We start from the raw sequence: 27760 nt of genomic DNA, 5'->3' as shown, positions 1-27760 counted from the left end.
AGACTAAATTAACACATGATCATGATTTGCCTCGGATTTTAATCCTGATTATATGCAAATGACTTATCCCCACCTTTGGGAATGTTTAATGGGGGGGCGGGGAGGGAGAGAAAGTTCTAATGTGCCAAGTGCTTTGTGTTTCAGCAATTCAACATCATCAATATATCATGCCTCTGAGAACAGTGCTGATCTCTCTTTTCATGGGTACTAGCAACTGCTACTTTAACAATTTAATGTAAATATCAACAAAGAACAAATTGTATAGAAATCAAAAGCCTTCAATGGAATGCCCCTTAATCACTCCTTATTAAGAGGTTCATAAAGGAATTCATACCACAACCAGCGCTTCTATTTCACCAATTCACACTCACCAGTGCTACTGTTAACCATGCCTCCTTGATTTCCCATCATGCCTTGGCTGTTCATCATACCAGGCTGCATTGCAGCGTATGGACTGGTATTTCTCATTGGTGGGAAGGATCCTGCATTGGCCTGGTTTTGTAAATTCATATCCAGTGATAAATTCTGATTTGATAACCTCCCAAGCTGCGCAGTTCGTGGGTTATTAAAGGCTGTGCAGGCAAAACAAGCAGAGTTTAAATCAAAAAAGTCAAATTGCAAACAAAAAAACACACACACCACACAGACAGATATTTAAACTAAATAAATGTAATCCTGCAAATGCATGGAATTATAGGATTACTACACTAGATACAACAAGGAGTATTTAATTTCTTAAACACTTCCTGGTAATAAAGAGAAACTGCCACAGAGAAACATTAGTTGTACGTGTTCCACTATTGATACTTGTAAAATGGAGAATCTTTACATTAGGAAACAAAGTAGTGCTGAATCATGGAAAAGCTTAGAAAAAAAAATTACATACATATATATATATATATATATATTTTTTTTTAAAGCAGTCCTGAGCAAACACAATTGAGAATACAACTTGTATAATGGAGGAAGATATTTCTATGCTATTTGTCATTTTTAGCAATTCCGAATATTAATCTACAACAGACAGCAGGTGGTGCTGTTGGCTACATAATCACTTCTGATGAAACCCTGTCTTGGCCAAAGCAGAATGTCAGCTGTTTTACTTGCTTGACAAGCAATAGGAAATCCAACAAAGAGGTTTGTGACTTACTATTCTGTTGTTGTTGTTGTTGTTGTTGTTGCTGCATCTGCTGCTGCTGTTGTTGCTGTTGCATCTGCTGCTGTTGTTGTTGCTGTTGCATCTGCTGCTGCTGTTGTTGCTGTTGCATCTGCTGCTGTTGTTGTTGCTGTTGCATCTGCTGCTGTTGTTGTTGTTGCTGTTGCTGCTGTTGCATCTGCTGCTGCTGTTGCATCTGCTGCTGCTGTTGCATCTGCTGCTGCTGCTGCTGCATCTGCTGCATCCGGAGCATTCGCTGCTTCTGGATTGCAGGAGACAGGCCTGCGCTGTCCCCAGCAAACTGCATCAGGTCATTGATGATGGCTTGTTTATCAACAGAGTTAGCATCCGACCGCATGTCCGAGAAGACCTGGTTTAACTGGCTGCTGTTCTGCAGGTCGTCCAAGATTTCATCCAGGTTATCCAGATCTGGACTAGGCTGTAACAGCTGCTGGCATATTAAATAAATTACATTAAGATAGGAAACCATTTTCAAACAATATTCATTCATTTAAATTTTTTGAAAAAAAAAAAGACAAACAAAAGAGAATACCCGTAGTATTAATTGAGGACAGTGTTCTCCCACAGAACACTTCAAAATACCAAGGAAAGAAACAGATGGTAAACTTATAAAGAACAAAGTAAACATTGCATCTATTAATTTCCAAAGTAGACAATACTGTAAAAATTATAGGCTCGCATGCACACACACTTCATAACAATCTAACTTATGTGGAGCATGTTTGAAGTGTACACACAAAGTATTCCATTAAACAATGTATTCATTACAGTGAGACACAGATTCTTTATAGAACCTTCGTCTAAATCAATCATCACCCAGAGTTACCTACAACGTACATTTGTCTATAGGAACATGTGCTCATGTGAATTGCAGGGTGTCCCAAGCTGCAAACAGATCAATTTGTAGAGGAAAATACAGGTCCTCATAGGAGAGGTACAGACTGACTGTACGAGTTCTATGGGTCCCCACTAGGGATGGCAAACTATTCCCACCAAAATATTTTATCTGTTGCGCAAAAGTTATCCATCACTAGCGTAGTCCTTTCTAGAAGAGAACTTAATGTCCACAATGGAAATCTGACTGAGCAGATGTGTCTCGGCATGCTCAGTACTTCCCACCATGTACTAGTTATCCTGTCACATTTTAGCACATTGATTGCATCATCAAATATATCAAAATATGTAGTAAGTATGCTAGTGGTCTGCCTGGATAATAAGCAAAGTCACAGCTGCATGTTGACAACACAAAATATTTTAGATGTTAAGTATTCAGCAGCGGCAAAAAATCCTAAATTAAACCAGGAATGCTTGCTTCATGCCAGTTTACAGTATAGGAGTCTAAATCAGAGCTCTTCAGTTTTCATAACAAGCACAAAACGAAGTTTCCCAGAAAATTATACAAATGCTATTTGTGAGAAGACTTCCCTGGCAATGGTAGGCAGCCATCATATATTGTATTATACTATATATTAGGGATTCACCGAAATTTCGGCTGTAGAAATTTTCGGACGAAAATTGGTCTATCCCGTTTCGGCCGAAAAAGAGTCAAATTTGCCGTAATAAAAAAAAGAAAAAATATATAATTTTGTAGTGCATAGTTTAACAGACATGCTTGCATTAACAATTCAGATGATTAGATATCGCAATTAAAGATAGTAATGATAACATGAAAAGTCAAGAATATTGCACTATGGGACAGGGGAGGAGTGGGGTGTACAGCACTGTGGGACGGGGGAAGAGGGGGGGTACAGCACTGTGGGACGGGGGAAGAGGGGGGGTACAGCACTGTGGGACGGGGGAAGAGGGGGGGTACAGCACTGTGGGACGGGGGAAGAGGGGGGGTACAGCACTGTGGGACGGGGGAAGAGGGGGGGTACAGCACTGTGGGACGGGGGAAGAGGGGGGGTACAGCACTGTGGGACGGGGGAGGAGGGGGGTACAGCACTGTGGGACGGGGGAGGAGGGGGGTACAGCACTGTGGGACGGGGGAGGAGGGGGGTACAGCACTGTGGGACGGGGAGGAGGGGGGTACACTGTGGGACGGGGGAGGAGGGGGGTACACTGTGGGACGGGGGAAGAGGGAGGTACACTGTGGGACGGGGGAGGTACACTGTGGGACGGGGGAAGAGGGAGGTACACTGTGGGACGGGGGAAGAGGGAGGTACACTGTGGGACGGGGGAAGAGGGAGGTACACTGTGGGACGGGGGAAGAGGGAGGTACACTGTGGGACGGGGGAAGAGGGAGGTACACTGTGGGACGGGGGAAGAGGGAGGTACACTGTGGGACGGGGGAAGAGGGAGGTACACTGTGGGACGGGGGAAGAGGGAGGTACACTGTGGGACGGGGAAGAGGGAGGTACACTGTGGGACGGGGGAAGAGGGAGGTACACTGTGGGACGGGGGAAGAGGGAGGTACACTGTGGGACGGGGGAAGAGGGAGGTACACTGTGGGACGGGGGAAGAGGGAGGTACACTGTGGGACGGGGGAAGAGGGAGGTACACTGTGGGACGGGGAAGAGGGAGGTACACTGTGGGACGGGGGAAGAGGGAGGTACACTGTGGGACGGGGGAAGAGGGAGGTACACTGTGGGACGGGGGAAGAGGGAGGTACACTGTGGGACGGGGGAAGAGGGAGGTACACTGTGGGACGGGGGAAGAGGGAGGTACACTGTGGGACGGGGGAAGAGGGAGGTACACTGTGGGACGGGGGAAGAGGGAGGTACACTGTGGGACGGGGGAAGAGGGAGGTACACTGTGGGACGGGGGAAGAGGGAGGTACACTGTGGGACGGGGGAAGAGGGAGGTACACTGTGGGACGGGGGAAGAGGGAGGTACACTGTGGGACGGGGGAAGAGGGAGGTACACTGTGGGACGGAGGAAGAGGGAGGTACACTGTGGGACGGAGGAAGAGGGAGGTACACTATGGGACGGGGGAAGAGGGGGTACACTATGGGATGGGGGAAGAGGGGGTACACTATGGGATGGGGGAGAACACTATGGGACTGGAGAGGAGGGAGGAAAGAACATTAAAAAAAGAGGGAAGTGAGAGGAAGACTAGAAGGGGGAGAGAGGAACATTAAGCTGGGGGGACCACTAAAAGAGAAGGGAAGTATTTCATATTAGATTAAAATTCATTAAAAAGTTTAATATGAATAAAATTATAGGAAAAAACGTAAAAATAATTTGGGGGGAAAAAAGTCATTTTTAGTTTCGGTTTTTCATCTCGGTGCGTCCCTGCTATATATTCTTCCAGTCGGTGTTTAAAATTATTGTCCATACAAATTAATAGCCATGCATTACACCAGTAGATGTCGCAGAGTAGTAACACAATAGGGGAATCAGTACAAGACAACAGCTCATTTACGAAATCTCTCTCTCAGGTGACCTCCACCCTCTTTTTAAAGCTAAAATCAAAGATTTAACATACTTTGTCACTTTTACATACTTCTTGGTTGGGAAGAATAATAAGTGTACAAGGTAAAAAGGCAAGTTTTTAACCATTCCTATAGAAAGGTCTACTTTTCGCCCCTTCATTAAAATATACTGGCTGTGTATGAATAGGTTGAGTTCTGACACACTGCCTCAATATTAAAGTGGGCTAGATTTGCCAGACGTGGTATCATTGTAGGATACATTCTCAGCATTCGGTGGCACGGCATTCTAAATCTTCAAATACATTATGGATACGCTCAGAATAGAAAAAGCAGTTACGTACTCTCTGGCCACCAGGTCGTGTTTATCTTATAATTTTACTTAAGTGATTAAATCAAACAATAGAACACTTATGTTTTGGCAAAAATGGTGTGTACTTCATAGAGTGTATATACATCTATGTTAAAAACTATTCTTTGTTTTCCTCTAAACCTTACTGGGGAATAATTCAGTTTTAAAAGAGGATTATCAGAAATTTACACATATAACATACTACTAGCTCTTTTAAACCTTTAATTACTAACAAACTTTCTAACTCAGATTCATTACTACATGTAGGTTATTTCTATTCAATGTTGAATTAGAAAGACCATTAACATATTTTGCACAAACACAATTAAACCCTAGGAGTGACATGGACTACCCAAAAACAGGAAAGTGTGTGCATTAACACATCAATATCAATATCATACACTGTAATAAAACATTTTTGCCCAACATAGATGATCGGTGCAGGAAATCTGGTACTGACATGGGGTCTAACATACTATTTGATGGCAATGACCTTTAATCAAACAATACTGGCTTAAAATATATTCTACCGTTACATTGATCAATAATTTATCTATTTCCTTTCCACCTGAAGCTATATTACTGAACCATAACACACAATGGTGAGCTGTTTAGAAGAACTCTATTACAATTTGACTTTTTAATGAAGCTAAAAAAGTACTGACCCCATTTTTTTGATACAAAACCTCATCATAATGATATGTTCGTTAAATTAGACCGGTTTAGAGTAATGGAAGATTATTATTGGAGGCGTAAACAAATTCTTCCATCACATAAGATTCCTTAATTTCAGTATTCTCTGAATGTAACAATTGAAGACACACTTTACAGGTATTAGAATATATACAATATACAGCTGAAAAGGTTAAATTAAGATCCCTCCTCCCTCCTTTTTCAACCCGCAGTTAGTTAAAATAAGATTCAAACAAAGGGATATATTAATATTTATACAGATAATTAGGATTTGGCATGGTTAGAAATCCTCCCTGTCGGGAGGTTCTAAAATATGTAAAACTTACAACAAAACTTTTTCTTTTATCTTGTGCATCTATGTGTATAAAAATATGTATTTGCCCAGTTTATTGGAATTGCGAATTTACGGAATAAAAAAATGAAATACAAGTACAGGAAAAAATCTTGAGCTATAATAAGCAACAGGTCGCCCGCAGTCTAGAACTCAGTAGATATTCTGATAGAATAATGAATAATTGCATTGAACCTGAATGTCTGGAGTCTGACTATAGGTCTAGGTCAGCTGCTTCTCACCTAGGGCAGATCCCCAATTCTCTGTATAGTCGGAGTTCAAGTATTGGAACCCTGAAAGCAACATCTCAAAGGAGACACCGTGCTCTACTCACAGAACAGCAAGGTGCCAAGAGTAACCAAATAAGAGTTCAAAAGCAGAGCTGGAGAACAACTATTTTGGCAATGATGACAGTACACTACTCATGACTTGGTTAATAACCCCCCCAGGGATTTTGTGGAAGCCATACAACTTCCCTCAAAAGAACATTATGAAAAACAGTATGCCTTTGGGGGTCTGCTCAGTTACCCCAGATCTACAAAGCGGAGTTTCTATTGAACGGAGAACATTATATGCATGCAGAACTCATAACTACTCCGAGGTTTTATACAAGGAATGGGCCTCCAATAATGCCATGTACATATTTGAGTCCCTTGATATAATGGAAGGTCATGTCAACTTTTCTGAAATCATGCCGTTGAACAGCATAGCATCTCTAAAAAGCAACATATGGAAGATAAAAAAAAAAAAAAAAAAAAAAAGTATAAATAATAATCACGGTCACCAAGTTGATCTCGACACCAGTATTAAAAAGATCTGTTACACAACAAAAATACAGATCTGCTCTGATAAGGAACTCACAGGGTTATTCACCACAGACAGAATTCAAATTTAAGGTGAAGAGAGTCACATATGCTTTCAGTCTGAATTCTCGTGTTGGTGAATAACCCGGTCAGATTTCTGAAATCAGACCTGTAAATTGCCTGACAGGCATGATTAACAGAAGGAGCCATTCTTCTGATTAAATATATGTGAAACATTTTTTGTATGGATAACCTGCACATAAACATACTTCACAGCAGAAAAACAAGTCCAGGCGTTAAACCTCCATGTTGCCAAATGCAAACTGCAAATTCACAAATCAGCCCAGCTTTCGTTTTTAGAATGCACTGAATCGTTTGTGTCCCATTAAAACTTTGCTAGCTAATTGCAACCACATGTTCGAGCAAGACATATACATTCAGCTAATAAAAGGAAGAGCGAAAAGAAATATGTCAGTTTGCCTTCATTAGAGAAATGTCAGCTTTTCTGCTAGTGGGACATTAAAACACTGCATGGCTGTTTCTGCGGCATTAAAACTGGACATCTTATAATAAACTGTCAGCATTAACATTTGGGAAGACATCCGTACATCTCCGTAACAAGTGGCTGTCACGTACCCAGAAAGGTCACACTAAATATACGGTTTAGCTTGTTGCACAAACCCCTCTGTTCTGGGAGGCCCGTAGAAATGATTACTGACCTTTGGCACACAAGCCAGAGAGAGAATTATGGATTTCATGATGTTCAGCAAGTCATTTTAACAACTTATCAACTCCTAGCCGCCAAGACAAACTAAAACACTGATGGTCTGTAATACCATTATCTACAGTAAACTTTATTTAGATCTCACAAGTCCCACACATTTACGTCTCAGATCGGAGTATCCTTCAGCACACTGCAAAGCACCGAGGCATTATTCAGCATTTTCACCAGCTGAATGCGAAGTAACTGGATGTCATTGGAATACATTATAATTCGATCACAAATTAGCTGATGTAGTGTAAAATGATTTTCTCTAAGATGGCAAAACAAGTGTCAATAACACAGATGAACTACCATTGTTAAACTAATATTATACCAAGCATTCAGAACGCAGACACATTTATTAACAAAAGTGCAACCTTTCTAACCATTGACTGAGACGGCATTTAGTTTAGCGGATACAGAAAGAGGAACAATATATCTGGCGAATAGCTAAATTACACAGTCATAAAATCAAACGTTTAGATTGCAAGTTGGTTCTCACTAGCTCTCATTTCTGTAAGTCAACCCTATGTTGAGGAAGTTACTTGCATATGTCAAGATTGTAAAAAGTTGGTGCTTTATAAATAACAGAACTCAAGGACGTGGCACTCACATTGTGAGCAACGATTGCAAAGCATCAGAAATAAAAATTAATAAATAAAATAAACCACACAAACCAACAAGACAAATATTACAAACGAAACATGAATACATGCAAAGGCTGCATTTTAAATGGAAAAAAAACTACCACAATTTCTCTGGCGTCTGCCTAATGGAACCCCCACTTTCAGATATCTAGATAGATATAAAATGTAAGATGATTAGTTTTTTTTGTTTAAATGGAATCCGTTATCTAGGGTACAGGTTCTCAACCCTTAATACGGGCACCACAAGCAAAGGTTATGGCAGGAGCTGGTTGGCTGAGAGCTACTGCAGAGTAGGCACCTGCTTGCTCAGGCGGCAGGGGCCTCCTCTGATACTCATACTTCATTGCAAATTCGGGCAATATCCACCCCTCCATCGCCCCAGTTTAAAAATTTTTTAATAATTTGTGAGTGTGAGAGCAAATGTGTATATGTGTGTAACTATATGTTTATTATATTTTCATTTTGTGACTTGTATACTTAATACTTCAGATTATATACCTATACTTCAGCTAACTAGTTCATACACTCCTCCTTACATACCCAATATTAACATTATGCCATATTTATTTTAACAATATTCTTTACTACTTATTAATGGTTGATCAGGCTCGTTTTTTTTCATTATGGGATTAACTTAAATAGCAGTATCTACACATTTCATTTGGAAATTAAAGCAATAGAAATTACTTTCTCGAGGCAGGGGTACTTAGGGATTTATTTATTTATTTATTTATTTTAAAGACCTGCAGGAGTACTTTTCCATAAAAAGTTGAGAACCACTGATCTAGGATATTCTGTAGGGTAACCAATATGGCAGCAGAAACACTGCAAAGTTTCCAATAAAATGTTTGGATAGTACAAGCACTGCCGCAGATTTACACTAGGTGTCAGCCTCAGAGGAAAGGAGAAAAGAAAACACATATGCAGGACTTTGCTGTAAATACATTAAACAAGCATTTCCTCAACGTGCCAAATGCCAGACTCCAACCAACAGATTACACATAAACAGAAAAACAAATCATTCACTCCACTACACCGCACAAAGTCCCAGAATGACATGTACTATACTTTACACATTCACACAATCCTATATAGCAATATTTACACCTGCAGAGTACACTTAAATAACAAACCCTTAATTAACCAAACTTCTGGAATAAAAGGGAATCATGACATGTCACGTGTCCTTAAGGGGTTAAAAGTTGCAATGTTATTCTCAGACATGTTACACTAGTTTGCAGTTCACTGTAGGCTGAGCTTTATGAAGGACATTCATAAGATTCTACTGTAAAAAGTCCAGATTAGAGCTATGTTGTGACTTGGGCATTTTGTGTTATGTACGGTTAAAAGATCCCAGAAACGTTATTCTTTCCCCCCTCCAATTTTTCTTCTCCTTGAGAAATAAAGGTTATCAAATTGCAGTTAAAGTTGGTAACATACCATGGCTTTCTTAAAGATGGCACTAAAGGCACCAAGACCACTTCATCTTGATTAAGTAGTCTGTTGTCTGTACAAGCTTGCAATGGAAATGTCTTTCCGACAGCAGCTATAGTCACCTCCCATGCTAGAACAGTTAAAGTCTAAAATAAAGTAATTACTGCTTATGGAGGGGCAGAGGGAGAGATATATAAACCCCTTTTTATACAGTTACTACAAGAACATGACAACCATAGTGTTTTAAAGTAGTCATGGTTTTTGAAGTCTGTACATACAGTGTTTCAGTATGAAAAGCTCCACATACACAGATATTTGGGCTATCTGCCAGATGTATTACTACAAGATTACATGCTCAGAGGGCCATTTACTGGCTCAGAGAACCAGAACCAGAATCTAGCTCCTGCAGCTCTTCATTAGCAGGATGTGGTTCAGCTACATTGGAGGGTCGCTCGTCACCCAGAAAGCAGCTGAGTGATAAACCCATTACCAGGGAACGGTGCTAGGGCTCTCTTAGCATCAAAACCACTACAGTGGGCTGTAGAGGTTATCATGCTTGGAGTATGCAGTTGTCAGAAATGGGCCAACAAAACAAAAAAAAATAAAAAATAAACAAACAAATAAACTGTAAAATTATGATTTGCAGATCCATTGAGTTTTGTACTACTGCAAAACCGTGACTTTTTTTTTTTTTTTTTTTTTAAATAAAAACACACACTGCTATGCCCCCTCCTGCCCAAGCTCTAATCTTAGGAAGAGCAAGGACATATATGTGAGTTACACTCCTAAGCTGACAGTTTAGTAAGTGCCGGATTTGAAAGGAGAAAACCATGTGTGTGCACGTAGCTTGGTATGTGGGACGTTTGCTAGTTGGTGTGGCTTATTATGAGCTTCCGTCGCAAGCAAACTGGTTCCAGCAAGATTTACAGTGCACATAAACAAGATTACATATCAAAATGAAACTAAAAAGAAAGTAAACTTCCTGCTGCAGATATCTAAACGTTCAGTGTCAATTGCACATTTCACATTTAAATAACGAAAACCAGCACAACCCAATAGCCAACTAAAATAAAGAAATGGGGTGAGTTGACACTTTTTTTTGCCGGCACAGCAAGAGCATACAATACATCCCCACCGCTGCCATGAGAGTACATTGCTGAATGTGGCTCTATGGAAGGGATTTTTGTATAAATTTTGGTCTTTACTGCAACAACACTACAGAGAAATGCATGTTTCGGGTGTGCCTCCAATTCCCTTTTTTTCCTGTGTATTTGAAATCCAGACCAGATTAGTTTTGGGTTGAGCACCCCATCCCTCCACTATAGGTTTGTGCCTCTCTAAAGGGAACCACGAGAAGCATGTTTACCTCTTATGTTAAAATTTGTATAGGACCCAGTGACATAACACAACATGGTCCATATGGTGAATCCCCATACGTTTGCCAAGATAGGTGATTTTAAAAGCCTGTAAAATTGTAAACTATTTTTTGTGTGCACGATTCCTTCATCTATATTTTGCATTATGTAAGGAAACCTAGGCACACATGCTCATATACTCCTTGCAAACCGATGAGCATGCGCAGAGCATCAGAGTGCCCTCCTTATATCAGCATATTGCCAAGCAGCTGCTATCCAAGGGCGCACTTCTTAATTAATTCCCCAACTCTAAGCTGTGCAGTGACTAAGACAACCCAGGTTGTAACAGTAGAAACATTCATTCCCTCTCACAGGCTGTAGATGAGAGGTTTGCTGTCCTTATAAATGTACGAGTGTGGTTATACGGTAAGTTTAATTGCAATTTTTAATTGGCCCAAATACATAATATGAAGGATTCGTGCTCACTGTATTTTGCGTAAGTACGTCAAACAATCGACACGTGCAAGGTCCTCAGACTTTCAAAGAGCTTGTCTCCAAAAATAAACAGCTGCTGCTGCATGGCAGTGTAACTCCTACTATAATAGATCTAGGAAGATCTCATGCTGCTTTAACAAAGAATCCCTAACTCTAACCCCCCACCCAAAAATCATGTAATGCAAATTATACAGTGAAATGTATTGGAGGGGCAGCGAGGGGACTTCTGGAAAAGTTCATAAACCATTTATCCAGAACAGCTCAATGACATTTTCAAATAACATACAAAACACACACAATTTTATACAAAGTTCTATAAGAAGCACTGTAGATCCACCATTAAAAAAAAAAAAAAAAACACATTATTCAATCAATGTTAGCCCAATTTCAAGGTTTCCTTACCTGATCACTATGTCCAAAGTTTGGCTCCTCTTTTTCAGTTTTTATAGCCGTTAGCTTTGTGCAGCTGGAAGGGTCCATCTTGTTGTCCAAGCGTTCTAACTTAGGTGTGATGTCTCCTAGGTTATCTTTACTATCATCCTTATCCAGCAGGTAGCGAAGTAGTGCATTTTCCTTCTTCTTGGGGCTCACTGGTTCCTGTTTTATAGAGACCTCTGAACCAGAGCCTGTGCTATTGGACTCTTGGTTGAGTTCTTTTCCAGTGGCCTCGGCTGTAAGCTTGGCTAAGTCAACAGGAGAACTACCCTCTTGAAGGAGTCTGTGCAAAATTTTATGCTTCTCTTTCAGTGAGGTTCCATGTGTTGAGCCAGACATATTATTGGCAGCAAAATGTCCCAAGGAGTCTTTGTTGTTTGAATCTCCCATAGGATCCATTTCTGATTTGGTGGTGAGCAACTTTAAAAGTTTAGTCTGGCCTTTGCTGTCCTGTAATCTATTCTGTCCATCAATTTTGTCACCAGACACCATGTCACTACAGTCTTTCTGCTCAGGCAAATGACTGCTAGTCTCCACCTGTCCGGTTGCACCACCATCAGCCTGTTCTCCGTACATCCCAAATGATTCTTTAGAGTCCATGCTCCCCATCTTTCGAAGCGGTGGTGGGTTCATGCTGCTGGGTGAATTTTGTAAGTTACCAACTTTCAGATCAGGAGACGGCAACTGTGGGGCTAGAGGACCACCATGGCCCTCACTCAGCGCTTGAAGTGCATTTAGAGAGCTGTTGGTATAACTATGGCTATTTCCTGTGCTACTGCATACACCAACTGGCGAATGCAAACTTCCTGCAGGTGAAAACTGACTGGGTGCAATACGAGGACTTCCAGCAACTCCCGGGGACATGCGATGCCTTGGTGAGAGCATAGAATTAGGCTGACCCTGGGCCACGCCAGGACTTCCATGCGACGGACTATTCATTTTGAGTGCATAGTTATTACCCTGAGGAGCGGTTGCTTGCATGCTGGAGATATGGTTCATCCCTCCTGAACCAGGATATCTGCCTGCTGGCAAGCCCATTTGTTCCTTTGGGCCATTTATGGCATAATTCATATTGCTACTTAAGGTTGTATCTTGGCTTGGGGGCCCGCCACACATCATTTGGTGGGCTGGGCTGCTAGAGGTGATGGGATTATAAGTCTTTCCCATGCCTTGTCCAGCCAAGTCCTGATTCATTCCACACATATTCTGCTCTCTAGAATGCAGAAAGAGAAAATAATATAAGTACATTTACTTCATCCTTGGTTAAAGAGTATGGAGGCAAACTTAACAAAATGCACAAAAAAAGTCTCATTAAAGTGAACAGGATCAAGCAAATTTATCAAAATAGAGTACACAATTAGGGAGCTAATTTCTGTCTCTAAATGTGCTTTTTTCATACTAGCACTTAACAAAAAAAAAACCTGAAGAAAATGTATAATCTGTGGTTTTAGTACCGCTGCCTGCAATAAAATAATTTTAAGCCTAAGGCTAACTATAGATCCAAAGAACAGACTGAATAGTCACAACTTTGCACCTGTTTCGAAAGTGTAACTTAACAACACTACAAAGTATATGTCTATTGACAGGTTTCAGAGGGGATAGACTTAGGACAAAGTATAGATTTGTTTAAAGCTTTAATGTTCTTGTGATTGCCTGAAAACTGAAGGGATATTTTTAATATTAAAATCTCCACGTGGTAGAGATTTCGCAGACAGGGCTGGGGCAATAGGATTGCAAGCTCCATTTTCTGTTAATGTCCAACAAATTATCAATATTTTCATTTCTGGGCATTCGATATTTTAAATGAATCTATTAAGGATAACCTGTCCTGCAGATTATTTAATACGTCTCTTCATACCATTTTGGCCCCTCATTTGTCTCACTCAGAGCAGAGCACTTTACAATTCTTGCTACAGAAGTAATCCCAACCAATAAATCTTGTAGAAAAACCTGACACTTGAGTTCTTGGGACTAGACAAGTTAAACAGCTGGCCCGACAAGTGGTTTGCAGAATTAGTATCTTGAGATTGTAACACATGTTGCAAACAATTGAAATCTGAAAAACCCTGAAATAGCAAATCAAAAATACAGCCAAGCACAAGGCTCAAAAAAACAAAACCAAAAAAAAAATAAAAAAAACATACTATAACATTTTACTTGAAGAGCATTCCAGAAAATATATTCCTAACAGAAGAGCTATAATAACTAGTTAGATTATTGCATTTAGTCCTCTGGTGTGGAGAACTAGCGGAAGCCGCTGTTCCACCCTGGGCTGAGACCATCATTAGCGACAACGTCAAGTAATCCAATGCTTCCCCATAGAGAACGTTTGGGGGGGTATTGCCCATCATTTAGCATCTCCTGAGAAATGCATTGAATCATTATTTGGAGCATTTAGCATCTTCACGATAAATATTTAAAAAAAAAAAAAAAAAAAAAAAAAAAGGGAGAGAGGGTATAGTTCATAATTAGGTCATCTGCCTGAGGTTTTCAGGACAAACAGGAAGAATACACTGAGTGGAAGGGTCCAACATAATGGACGGAGATTACCTTTGGAGCATATGAATGGATATTACTAGTTGAGGTTCACCAGTAGTCTGGGAGCGAATGAGCTTGCTCTTTGTTTGGGCTGTAACAATCATGCCGTCGGACAGAGAAAACCGGTACATGGGACTCAATGCAAGTCCATTCCTGAGAACTATAAACACAAGAATATAGAAGAAGAAGAAAGTAAGATTCAATATTAATTCAAACCACAGATTTGGCAAACAAAAGATTTAAAAGCAGCAGAATCCTTTCCAATGAAAAAGTTTACCTTCTTGATGATGCTTCTTACTGTAGGACCCATCGGGGTCATGCTGGGCATGGAACCTCTGTATGCACCTACGGACTAAGTCCTCCCACCCAGGCCTCATCAGCGCTCTCATGGTACTTGTATCCAGAGAAGTGATCTTGCCTGGAGACAGACATTTTGCAGACATTAGTCGTGCAGATTAGTTACAAGGTACAAACACCAAAACTCTGGCATACATACTAATGCCCAGCCAAATGAAAGGTTCCATGTGAAACATTGGCCACAACAGGGGTAGCATGCCAAAGATTAGCCATCAACATATACAAAGAATCCAACGTGCAAGTAATCAGTTTAAAACCATTAAGCATCCAGTGGCACAAATCATACATTATTACCTTGCAAGTCTTGACGCGTTGAGAATGTCTCTGAAGTGGGAAGTGGGGGCCTCTCCTTGATCTGAACCCTTCTAGCCACACAAATTAGGCATGACTGAAAATCTATTGATCAAAACAGATCCGTGTTCAGAAAATGAAACTAGGAAATCAGTTCATCTAATATTGCATTTTAATATCACGTTCAGGAGAAATCTTCCAATATGCCTCTATACGTATTTACAGAATGCTGTGGTTTACCAACAGTTAATAAAAGATGTTTAAATTTTTTTTTCTCAAATCAGCTGACTGTGGCTTTTTAGAAGCTTAAACTTTTCAAAGAACAATTAACCTGTATGGTGTCAGATGAGAAAACCAAGCACTGAGCTGCCCTATTACCTTCTCCGTCCTCTTTAATGGACTTTGGTTGGGATACTGCAAAGCACTGCATAGTTTCATATTTCTGGTGTACTTCCTGGTTCTCGTGTCCTTCCTCTTCGCACTCCGTTATTGGCTTCACCAGCATACGGCAGTTAAATGTATGGCTATTACGTCTAGGACCCCCATTAACTGTAGAGAAGTGATCAAAGAGAAAGGCAAAGTAAGTATGGTTTGGTGCATGTGTCTATTTTGGACATTACCAAAATGTAAAGCTATTTGCTTTTGTTTTTTTTTTTTTCCCCCCCAATTCATTTACTTTTTCAAAAACACATCTTTGTGGAGGGTGAAGGAAACTCCACTCCCACCAGTATTGCCCACTTTGTGATGGTGGAGTAAAGACTTACCTAAAGACTTTGGCAGCAGGTTTTTGATGAATTCGCTGTGGTCTCCTACATGCAGTATGCTGTATACACTTGTATTCATCAATTCTTCCTGGTTGTAGCGTAGATACTGGGTCACATTTTCAGATACAAACACCACGTTGCCCTCCCGGTTCACCACAAAAAAGAACCCATCAAGAGCCTGCAAGCAAGAATATATTAATCAAGATAGGAATGGAAAAGCATTGAAACACAAGAATATCTGAGTTAACTTGTTTTGGGTGGTATCTGTGACAGAAAAGTTGACAATGATGGACTATTTCTTTTCATAGGGAGTAGATTAAGGGACGTTTTTGGCCACTCACCAGTGTAGTCAAAGGGCAAATTACAAAAATACAACCAATACAGAAAAGGCTTATATTGCATTTTTCTTCCGTTTGACAAAAGGAGGGGCTACCTTTGTCAAGTTTAGTTCCTCTCCCAGCCGTCGCTAGCTGATTGCGAGTCAATAGCTATGGAGGATCCATCGGTCTCCTACGCAGATAAGGCACCAGGAGCTGAAGAGGATGCAGATGGCACGGCCATAAGGGACAGCTTCAGGTAAGTAAAACTCACCTTCCCCTGCAGATCTTTGCAAATTATGCATAGACCCCAGAAAGTGACTGGGCCACCTGAATATTTTCATCCTGTTTTACAGGCATCCCTGCAATGGATTTTGCTCACTGGCCTTAGTAGAACATCTTCAGCCTCTTGTCATCAACATAAAATGTTAAGACTGTAAAGCCTGGAATTGTGGAAGGGTATTACTTACCTAGCCTGTGAGTGAAGCTCCAGACCCCTCCCACCTTTCCAGTACAATGTTTCCATTAGGTGGTCCTTCTATTACAACCCCTTCTGCACGTTTGTTTCAGCCCACCCCAAAGGACCTTTCTCCTTGGCCGTGATATAACATTCTTGGCCTTTTGTCCCTGACACTGGTGCAAAATGTAACAATCAAAAGCAACATTCTATTAGATTTCATAACAGTGCAGCACATTTAGCACTCTGCGTCCAATCTGTATAGGGACGACTTATGCCTCATGCCTTGCGGTAAACATTTACCACCATCACTGTTCACCCTTACTTCGGAAGACGAGACATGTAATAAATTATAAATCTTTTTATATCCAGGGATCCCTTCTGATCTGACTTCACAGCAGATGTTTTTAAAACATCCTGTAAGCTGACCTAATTAAGCAACAACTTCTCTAAAGCGATTAACAGGGAAGAGCAATACCAGTTGCAAGCTTGCTCTACAGAAAATAGCAAAGGTAAAAATGGGCTAGCAGAAACACAGAAAGCAATACAGAAAACATGCATCTTTGCTCAGTCACGTGATGTTTATTCCGCTGTGAAAAATTGCAGCCAGTGACTGGTTGCTTAGCAACTGCCATATATACTTATGACATGCACAAATGTGCAGACATTTCAAAGAACAATTAAAAAGCAGATGCTTCCTTATTGATATATTGCGGACATCTAGCAAGATTAGATACCAAGCAGCACAATAGTTCAGCTGATAATCAGACTCACCAATACACACTCAAGCCAAGCAGCTAAGGCTACTACTACTGCAGCCAAGAACAGCAAATGAAACAGAGCGATCATGAAATCTTTAAAGTATCACTAGAAAACATTAGCAAAATCTATTGGTGCAAAAAGCATAGTCGTACACATTATTCTGTTTAATATTTATATGTTACATCATTCTATTTTAGCTACTGGGAGTTTTAGAAAGAAGTACCCTGCCAACAGGAGTTTGCGTTGTAATACACAGTTACTGTAAGTACAAACAGAGGGGTCATTCCACTGGTTCCCATGGCGACTGCTCCACTTTTAGAACTTTGTCTAATTCTAACAGTTTAGTATGAAAAGCATTCATGGAGAAGAGTTGCTTTGAAGACATAGTAAGCAGGTGTTCCGCAACTTTCAAATGAATGGCTTCTGGCAATGAGCAAAAGAACAAAATAAGAAAAATATTCCGACATTTGCTGCACATGCACATTAGACCCCACTCGTCAAGGGAGGGAGGGGGCAGAGCTTCGACTCAGCGCTGGGGGACAGCGTCGCTGGGATAAGGTAAGTAAAGGGGATTTTAACCATTTACCAGGGAGGGGAGTCAGAGGGATCGGTAGTGCCAGGAATACAGCTTTGTATTCCTGGCACTACAGTATCCCTTGAAGTTTTTACCTCCTTCTCTGTACACTGAACTTTAAACACACGCACAAGAGGCTCCTACAGTGTCTAGAAAGCTATTAACAGGGCTGGAAATAAGAGATTCTAAATTAAACAGAATCTGCAATGAAGATTTAAACATTAGATCTCTCTTTACAGTGTTTAAGTGTTTAGGAAGGCTGTGTAAGTCACATGCAGTAAGGTGTGACTAGGGCCGAACAATCAAAGTGATTTAACTCCTAAATGGCAGAGAATTGAGCAATGAGACTTTAGGGGCATGATCTATACACTAATACCGCTTTATTAAAGGAACACTATACAGTGTTAGAAACACAGCTGGTTTTCCGAATGATCATGGAATGGCACTTAATGGCGCATGTGCAATAAAGTTCCTAACGGTGGACTTTATGCACATGCGCAGCAAGTGCCATGCACATTAGGTCTTCCCCATATGAAAAGCATTGAATCAATGCTTTCCTATGTGTTTTTTCTAAGATGCTGGATGTCCTCACGCAAAGAGTAAGGATGTCCAGCGTCGTTAGGCAGAGTTAAACTCTGAAACAGCAGGAAGTCTGGTGGCAGCCACTAGAGGCAGTCTTAACCCTGCAATATAAACAATGCTGTTTCTCTAAAACTGGAATGTTTTACATTGCAGGTTTAAGGGGGCAGGTACACTGCATCTAGACCACTTCACCTACATGAAGTGGTCTGGGTGACTATAATGCCCCTTTAAGCTAAAGTTGTTTTGGTGACTAGTGTTCCTATAGAAGAGGTTGGGAACCATGGGTAATGTAGTTTAAACAACAACAACATTTTTAGTGCCAAGGTTAGCCTTCAATGGTATGAACTATCCCATTATGCAAATCCTTTTATTTTTTTTTAGATTCTTTAGAATTTGAATACTTTGTATCTAAAATAAAAATGATGCCAAACACAGAGACCTTGCAGAGGAAAGCTCAAAGATTCAAAAGCCAGGAGAATGTATACTATGGAAATAATAAAACAAGACAAATGGAGTCATTGCCGTTACTGGGTACAGAAGAGGACTTCATTCCAGCATTACTTGTGCTTCCCTGTGTTAAATATCTTGCCAGAATGAAGAGGTTATTAACCAGGATTAAAGAGCCTCTATCTGGCTGGGGAGAATGTGAATATACATAGAAAACACAAGCTGGGAATATTAAAGCCTCCCAGATTAGCTTTAACAATTGACCTGCTCCAAGTGTAAAGAAATCCAGCTTTTATTCTAGGGGTTAGAGGAGACGGTACACAATAACATAGGAAGAGCAAGACAATTATCTGGAAGCAATATAATTGGACTTTTTGCCGTAATACGGAGATGCAGCTATTTTGACTCTGAGAATATGTGTCTAAACACACCCTCATAATTGTCTTTAAAAAAAGTCTTTAGCCAGCACCCCCCGCCCCCCCCCCCCCCCCCCAAAAAACAAAACAAAAAACATATATTACTAACCACAAGAAAACACACAAAAATGCATAATTAAAATCCATAGCTAATCCCACCTCTGGCTTCAAGCATTTTGCACAGCCTAAACTTGAAGTAATTTGTGTAACCAATAGTAATCACCACCACCACCACGCAGCCAGTATGACTGGTTGCACAGCGCTCATTGTAGAAGATTTTGTTTCACACACCTCCAGCATCATGGGTCCGAGTGTATCCTTGTCTATGACACTTTGGCCTGTTGAGGAAACGTCGGCCTTTTGAACTTCATCTTCGTTCGCAGCGGCTGCTTTTTCTGCAAGACAGCAATGGAAAGCAAGATATTAATTGACCTTTACATTTGGAATTCGAAACATGCAAAAGCTCTACAATCATGCAACAGTTTTAAAAGGAGAACAGACACGCGTGAGCTTTAACAATGTAGGTAACGTATTCACTGCTACAGATTAATATGGTTTGGTACATCCGCTAATGTAATGGGTGATGAACATTGTTTTGGTGGTGTAAAGTAATCTGGGTATTCCAATATTCATCAGATAAAATACGGTAAGCATTTATGTGACTTTCTACATCAAAATGAAGTTAAAATGCCTCAAGATGTGCAAAGAGCAAGATTCAGAATTATGTCTACTCTGACTTATGGCTAGCAAGCAAATAGAATCTTTAATGGCCTAGTGACAAAATGTTCAATCTGAAATCTGAGAAATGTCGTTTTAAACCAAACACCTTACTTAAGATGAGCAAACAAAACTAATAAACTAGCTAACAGGAGGTAAACTGTCCATGTAAACACCACAACAGGATTTGTCCTAATTGGCACTCTTTAAGAGACTGTCACAAAACCGGTAGTTCTACAAACCATGCTCAATGTGATACATCATCTTAGCAGGTTGCCCTACGTTTTTGTGCACCGTAAAAAAAATTAAACAAGCTGACCATTTGCAGCAACTAAAAGCTACTGTAGATATTGACATACATCTACAGATCTAGTTCTCAAAATTATTTTTGAACCCTGAATTCACCTCAAGTGGCCAGAATGGCTTTCTAATGTAGACCATTACTACAGATTTAGCAGCTGTTTGGGGAGCTAACAAAATCGCGCAATCATTCTATAAAAAAGGTAAAAATACCATGATTCAGTGATGTTGCGGTCTGCAAGAAGGCAATTATTAATTTAACAGTGGCAGGATAGGTTTATCTTTTTTTAAACAGTGCATGCAACTATGAGCAAAGGTCTTTGGGTCATAGCCACGGTTTTCACAAAATCACTTAGTCCACTTTATGGTTATGGAACTGTGGGGGTTGGGGTAGCTCATCCCAACTTTTGTTTTTACGCAAAAGCAGTGCACACACCCATAACTAAAAACTAATAGACTATGGGAATGTGAACGGTTTTGCAAATTTGTAACATCAGCATACAAATCTGCAGAAGATTTTTGGCAACTCTACTGATAAAACTAAAAACTGGTTGGGATATTATGCAATGCCACCACAGTAAGCTGCCCAGGTTATTGAATGCAGTGAAGCTCATCTCTTCCTGGCATTTAATAAACCATCACAGTCAACAAACCCCTAGCTGTGCCAAGTCATATTTAGACACCCTGGCTAAATGGACGCAGCTAATTAGAGTTCTGTAAATTCAGAGGGAGAGGGGAAGGCATTCCAGAAATAGCTCTGAATCCCCACATCAATGAGAGCTTCCCCAGTACGCAGTAAGACAGTTCCTTCTACATTCACATGAAAAAAAATATTCTTTAATCTGGCAAATGTGAGAGCAAACAGACATTTCCTACTGCTCTCTAGTAAAAATCCACACTGGGGGATTTCTTGGGTTTAATTTGAATCTTGTCCCAGATTTCAAACTCAATCCGACCTTTTAAGAGAAGATGAGAGTAGAGCAAATGTAATGGAGGAACTAGTGCAGTACACACATTGGGGGCTTTGTAGTACATGTCAAAGAACAAGAAAGCAGAGAATTTATTTACACATAGAGACCAAATAATTTCCTTGTAGATCATCTACTTTTTCCTGATCTGTGATGCCCTTTACGTAATCTATGGGGTGTTCTCAAACCATCATGTGTCTTTCACTTCTTGAAGGTCCTGAAGGGCACAGCAGGTACAATATGACTGAGGTTTAACCCTTTGCATTTATCTTTGGTATGTAAAGATATTTAGTCTTTGTATTTGATCCAGTATGCTTAGGGCAGCTTGTAATCTTTGAAATAGTGAAGCGGGAGCTTAGTTGTTGCACTTCTAAATGCAGCCACAAAATAAATAAAATAAAATATATATATATATATATATATATATAATCGTTTAATTATTTATTTTTTATTGCAGGACCCTTTACACACAAAGTTAACCTCTTAAGAATCAAAATGCTATACTTTGCAGACATTACAATTTTGTCCCTAGAGAACGTTTGTCAGCATTAAAAAAAAAAAAAAATTTTTAAAAAGCGAAGAAAAACTCAATAGCTTGCCCTTGGGTAAATCCCCACTCAAGTTTCAAAAACAACAAACTAAACATACAACACACCATTTGCTCACGTGTGCCATTACAAAGAGAAGGTAAACCATTGTTGGCCTATCAGACTGATCCTCTCCATAAGGGCAGTCTAGATCCGAAATGTCCACAAGTCCCCTCTGCACAAGAGATACAGAAACCCTGGACAATAACTTTGGTCTGGTCAGCGATGACTAGCCAATAATCCTCTAAACACCAAGAGCATGTTCTCAGCATTTTGTTACAATGCATTTACTTCGGTTCTCCCAAAGTCAAAAGGGTAACACAGGTATGGACCCTGCTCACAGTGCCTAAAGGGGTATCAGACACCCCTCATTACAAGGCCCAAAGAAAGCTGAAACTGGGTTTGGGTGCTGTATCTCTCACGCAGAGGGCATTTGCTGGCAGTTTGTATCTGGGCTGCCTTTATGGGTGATATCAGTCTTAAATGCAAATGGTATAGCACTCCAGATGCTGTGGACTACATCTCCCAAGATGCTTTCCCATCATTATGGCTGTATGATTAAGGGAGATTTATTCCACAACATCTAGTATAGGTTCTTTCTGGAATTGTAACTAGTAGGCAAACTAATGAGGTTTCTCTGAGCCTTTGGTCCCTTCTCAGAATGTTTATTTTTTTTAAGAAACAAATTTCAATCTGAAATGAAAAAGCAAGAATATAAAGATTTTTAGGACTAGATAGACAAAGATTTGTTGGAGCACATGGTTTACAAGTTCCTCGTCGTGTTATTCTTTCATATTGGATGGATTTTTATGGTGTGGCCAGTAAGTGTGACAGATTCATTTTATTTACGTAGCAAGTGTATTAGAGCTACTTAATTAGTTTGGAACACAAAGAGTCAGTTATAGAATAATCTAACAGCAACAGAAACAGTCATATTCAAAGCTGTTTATTTTCTCAACTGTGTGGCAGCTAAAAGGAAAAAGGAAATACTTGGAGTAATGTCTGAGATGAGCTGAAGAGTGCCTGTTTAAGGTCTGCAAACAGCACAAATAAAGCTGCAGAAGAACCACCACCATGATGAAACAAAAACCAAACAAACAAATTGAAACTCAAGTGGCTTGAAACAGTAGAAGGTGTAAACAAACAGAAAAAAATAGTTAGCCACTTATCTGTCCACTCACTCAGAATAAGAGAAATCACGGATGTCAACTTGTAAAGGATGACAAAGTGGCACTTCTAACAGGAATAAAGATCTACGGATACATATTCACTCAATGTTGACCATTTCTAAGGTCTGTTTTGTAACGGATATCGGACCTACAAGGGATATTATTTTTATTCACTCACTTGGTTTGACAAATATCAAGAGAATATAAGGGACCCAGGTGACACATCTGTAGAAGTCTATTCTAGGTTTTGTCAAACTAGTAAAAGTACTTTGAAGGCACTACAGCTCTTAGACAAATAAAATATACATATTTGGTGTCAGAAACACCGTCAAATAAAAGGCCATCATCTTTCAGAGAAACTTGCCAGCCATAAAACTCTAAAAAGACACGGCTGTCTTTTTGGACTCCTTAATGTACCAAAGCATCCACGAGTAAAACAAATAATGCCACAAAATTCTCAGACATGAATTGATACAGTGATTTTAAAAGTTTTATTTTACGCAGGGAATTTACTTCTATGGCAAGCTTCCTCCTCCCCCTCTCCCTCCCTCCCCCCCCCCCTTCACAAAACTCTGCCATTGCATCGTAGCCACTTCAACAAGGTGAAGTTGTTATGGTGCTTTAAGAAGCCCTTAGGAAGGGGGGGAAAAAATGAACGGAAATAAAACTTGGTTGCAAGGTATCTCCCTATTAGCTACTCCATTGCCATTTATTGCCTTGGAACACACAAAAGGTGGCATAAAAATTAAATAGCAAACTAAAATTTCACAGTTATTCTAATGAACAATGGCTATTCTACGAACCACTTGTTGCTGATGAGAATTCTGTAATGAGATTACTACACTTAAATCTGTCTATGGCAGCAGCTACACATAGAACGTGTTTGTTTTACATGACTCCTGTAAGATTTATCTTTACGTGCTGGTGCTTCTGGGAGTCAGTTAAAAACCTGCTCGTCCATGAGTGTGCACACAGTTACTGCTTGCTTAAACAAACTAAATACAAAAATGATCAAATCTAAAACAAATATTAAACTTGGCACTTTCCAGAACTGTCCTCTTGAACATTACAGAAACTTGTGGCACTAAAAAAAAAGTAACAGCCTTAGGGGGTATAGTCCATATGTGCAGTATTTCAAAGCAAAACGCTGCACATACAGACTCCAGTCACCACAAACACTTCAAATCACTGAAGTGGCCATGGTGCTTGGAATAACCCTTTGAAGTTTTTCTATCTTCTGTTCAAAACTAAAATTCACTGATTGAGCCTGAAAGGGAGTGCTTCAATTTTGAATAATTGCTCTTCAAACTTTATGCAAATCTCATTACAGCTTTTGAACAGAGAACCAACTTATGGAGTGAGAGGTGGTGGTAGTAGTAGTGAGAGGGATATAAAAAAAAATATTTTTTACACAAATGGAAACCTTTGCGTGCATCGGACAAGTCTCAAAAATAAGCAATTCAATTTTAATAGTTAAGTGTTTTAAGCCGGGTAGAGTTTTCCAATGCCTACATAATGTATGTGCCTTGTTTAGATCTAGCATATATTTTCCTTCCCTCTAGATCCAAGCAGACAGGACAGTAAAATTCTACCTGGCTTTGGATTAGAAATATTGACAGAATATTCGCGAATTGCTGTGAATGTTATATAACATTTCATGTCAAATTAGACGGAAACTGAAAACACTGCAGACTTAGGGGGGGGAAAGGGGGAAGAAATCTAACACTGCTATTGTGGCCTCAAATTATAAATTCACTCTAAATTCCTGTCAATTTAGTAATTTAACCTGTATAATAAATGCATGTTTATTGCTACTGCTTTGAAGATTCTAAGTTCTCCTGGAGCTTTAAATCCAATGAAATTCCGTCAACACATGTTGACGGAGAGGCAATCTGCTTACAGTGCAGTTTCTGCTGGGTGGAAAACAAGGAATGTATTTGCATGCTTAAATGAAACTTATCAAACAGCCTAATAACAAAAGAATATGTTTAAACATCTTCAGGATTTCTTGCTTTGAATTTTGAATACAATCAATTGATCCACATGGGCGTGCAATTCTTATCTAGATTGAATAGAAGTTTCAATCAATTACCATCCCAGAAATAAAGGGAAAACCATAGTTTTCCTTCCTAGTTTGTGTGCAAATAGTCTTCTTTCAAAGCATGTTCTTATATGCAGAGGTTCAGACACAGAATATGTAAAAAGGCATTCTAACAACAAATTCATGTAACATTCCCACCGTAACCTGTATTTACATTTCAACAGAGTATATAACCCATTGTTAGCATACTGTAATAGAGAATTTTTACTTTATATAAAGCAAAATATTAGGCAAAAATCCAGGCAACCCCTAAAGTATAAAAAAAAGTTAGTAAAATTTCATGACTGTTCCTCTTTAACACCAGTGTGTACTACACTCTATTGCAGTAACAAAAAAAAACAAATGTACAACTCCCAATATATCAGGAGTGGGGCATACAATAAATTTAGTAATGTAGAGCCAAACTATTAGTTTGGATAAGGGCACAGAATTATTGCCACGATTGGCGTGCCCAAATAACTAACAAACAGAATTTAATGTACACAAAGTTACACAGTATAGTTGCATGTACTTTCCAGAAAATGAAAAGTATTACAAATATATTGCTTTTGCAGATAGCGATTCTTGTGTGATTTATTTAAGTGCACTTGATACACATTTTCACTGGCTCCCTTGAAAAATAAATAAAACCAGAAACAGCACAACATTTATCTTGTTCGAGATCATCCTAAATTCCATAGATAATTGTCACCCCAATGATTTGGTAAATGCTGTGTCACCAGAGATTTGATAGAAGGAAAACAAGATTCTAACTGTTTAAATGCCAGTGTGGTCAACAGTATACATAGCAGGGGCTTGGGTGAGAAGTTTTGCAGGATCTCGTTCAGCAGGCCTAGGACCCAATAATGCCCTATGGCTTGCAGGCCCTCCCCCATTAGTCACGTTGCAAGACAATGTAGAGGCCTCCAGTGAATTAAAAGGACTGTAAGACATGGTACTGCTCAGAAAAGCTTTAGGAGGTAAGCAAGTGAGACAATTCTACATCTGCACTATACTAAAATTAGAAAGGCTGCCATATGGTTGGGTGAAGCCAGCGTCACGTATTCATTAGGAAGCATTCTGCCAGCAGAGAAACCACAAGGCCCTTCCTGTACTCTCCAAACGTGTTTATCTTTTCAATATTAATGCACCATATATCATCTGGCTGCAGAAATCTCCCACCGTGCATTTAACAGAGGGAGGCATTAGGCACAGCTGCAGAGTTTCTCACTGGGAGCTGCACCGAGCAGGTCTTAACTGTCACTTCCCCCTTTTCACATGTACAAATCACCCTCATTAGCAAAAAATCACAGTTTCCCCCAGAACAGATATCACCAAGTCCAGACGCAGTACAGTTTCTCTCCCTTCTCAGCTGAGAAAGTGAGACTTTGTTGCGCTATTCGCTATGCCAGGAATTACTTGAAGAGTCGTGTGACAAGATGACTAAGCAAACAAGGGGGAGTTTGAGCTCAGTGAAAAATAAATGCTTTGGGTTAACTCGCTCTGTGCACCAGCGGAGGAGATGAAGCATTGCAATATATGTGGGCTCATTCTAGCCTTCTGCCAATTAAGAATTTAAAAATAATAAAATAAAAAAAAAACAAAAAAGTCCTCCCCCTCCCCCAACATATCCATTTCCAATACGGACATGTCACAGCAAAGGCATGAGTGCCTCACCATCTACTTTACATACGTATTTTATACTAGAATAAAACATTGGGTCAGAGATATCCAAAATTCTAATGCTTCCTGTCCAGAAAAGATCTGCTATAATCAAAGTCAGAAAGCAGAGTATGATGAGAGACACTGTACTAGTCTTTAATTAGTAAACATGGAACTACCACAAGCTGCACACCTAGATAATTAGTAACAAGAAAGCACTCCCTCCCCTAGTTTCCCCAGGAACCCAAGCTTAACCTGTTGTACCTGTTCCAGGGCTGTGTGGACCCACCTGCAGTTCTTATGTCATTTATATAATTGTCATTATATATGCCAGATTCCCATTACACGGATCAGATGTGTTTTACTTAGAGGATTGACTTCCTCTGGGACAGGCAGAGAAACAGGCTTGTTATAATTCCAAGGAAAACACAATTTGAAGCAGAGATGTGCTTCTAAGAATTTAGGGACGCTACCGTGGAAGTCAATTATTGAAAATATCAAAAGGGAGCACAAGACAAGAAATGCTATGGTACACTGCTCATCCAAGTGGCTACCAAAAGCGCTGATCTAAAAGATAGCTTCAGCTGACACACTCCGCCAATGAAGGTTATCCAAATAAGGGGGAAAATGTTTTTTTAAAAAAATTATATTGCAATTGCTAAAGCTGCTGGATTTGCACAGTAGGAATCTCTGTATAGTAATGTGCCTAAAAGTAGGTTTTGATGCGTTTGTCCACAGAGGGGAACAACCTGAGCTTACACCAATATGTTACTCTACCTTCTGGCACTCACTTGTAATAAGCAAGGTTTTGTATATAGTGGTTTATTAGGAAACAAAAGAATTTAAAATTATAGCAATAAGCAGAAATACTTTGTAACCCCCTAGTTTTATTATTTGCTTTTCCTTCATCAGACCT

At 39.9% G+C, this 27760-nt stretch overlaps 1 protein-coding gene across 1 annotated transcript in view; it reads right to left on the bottom strand.

Annotated features, from left to right (window-relative positions):
- Window positions 1-27760, bottom strand: part of NCOA2 (nuclear receptor coactivator 2) — a 354595-nt gene that overhangs the window by 14897 nt on the left and 311938 nt on the right. Inside the window, exons 7-15 of the mRNA XM_063451336.1 lie at window positions 19653-19756; window positions 15807-15984; window positions 15421-15591; window positions 15046-15147; window positions 14672-14812; window positions 14407-14554; window positions 11824-13069; window positions 1151-1607; window positions 372-572 (exon numbers count right to left, since the gene is read on the bottom strand). Of these exons, the coding sequence (XP_063307406.1) occupies window positions 372-572; window positions 1151-1607; window positions 11824-13069; window positions 14407-14554; window positions 14672-14812; window positions 15046-15147; window positions 15421-15591; window positions 15807-15984; window positions 19653-19756 (2748 nt within the window). The remainder of the gene's footprint in view (window positions 1-371; window positions 573-1150; window positions 1608-11823; window positions 13070-14406; window positions 14555-14671; window positions 14813-15045; window positions 15148-15420; window positions 15592-15806; window positions 15985-19652; window positions 19757-27760) is intronic.

The sequence above is a fragment of the Pelobates fuscus genome, chromosome 4 (assembly GCF_036172605.1).
Source record: "Pelobates fuscus isolate aPelFus1 chromosome 4, aPelFus1.pri, whole genome shotgun sequence".
In the NCBI taxonomy this organism is placed as follows: Eukaryota; Metazoa; Chordata; class Amphibia; order Anura; family Pelobatidae; genus Pelobates; species Pelobates fuscus.
The sequence above is the reverse complement of the archived record's forward strand: the minus strand, read 5'-3'. Positions and strand labels throughout refer to the sequence as shown.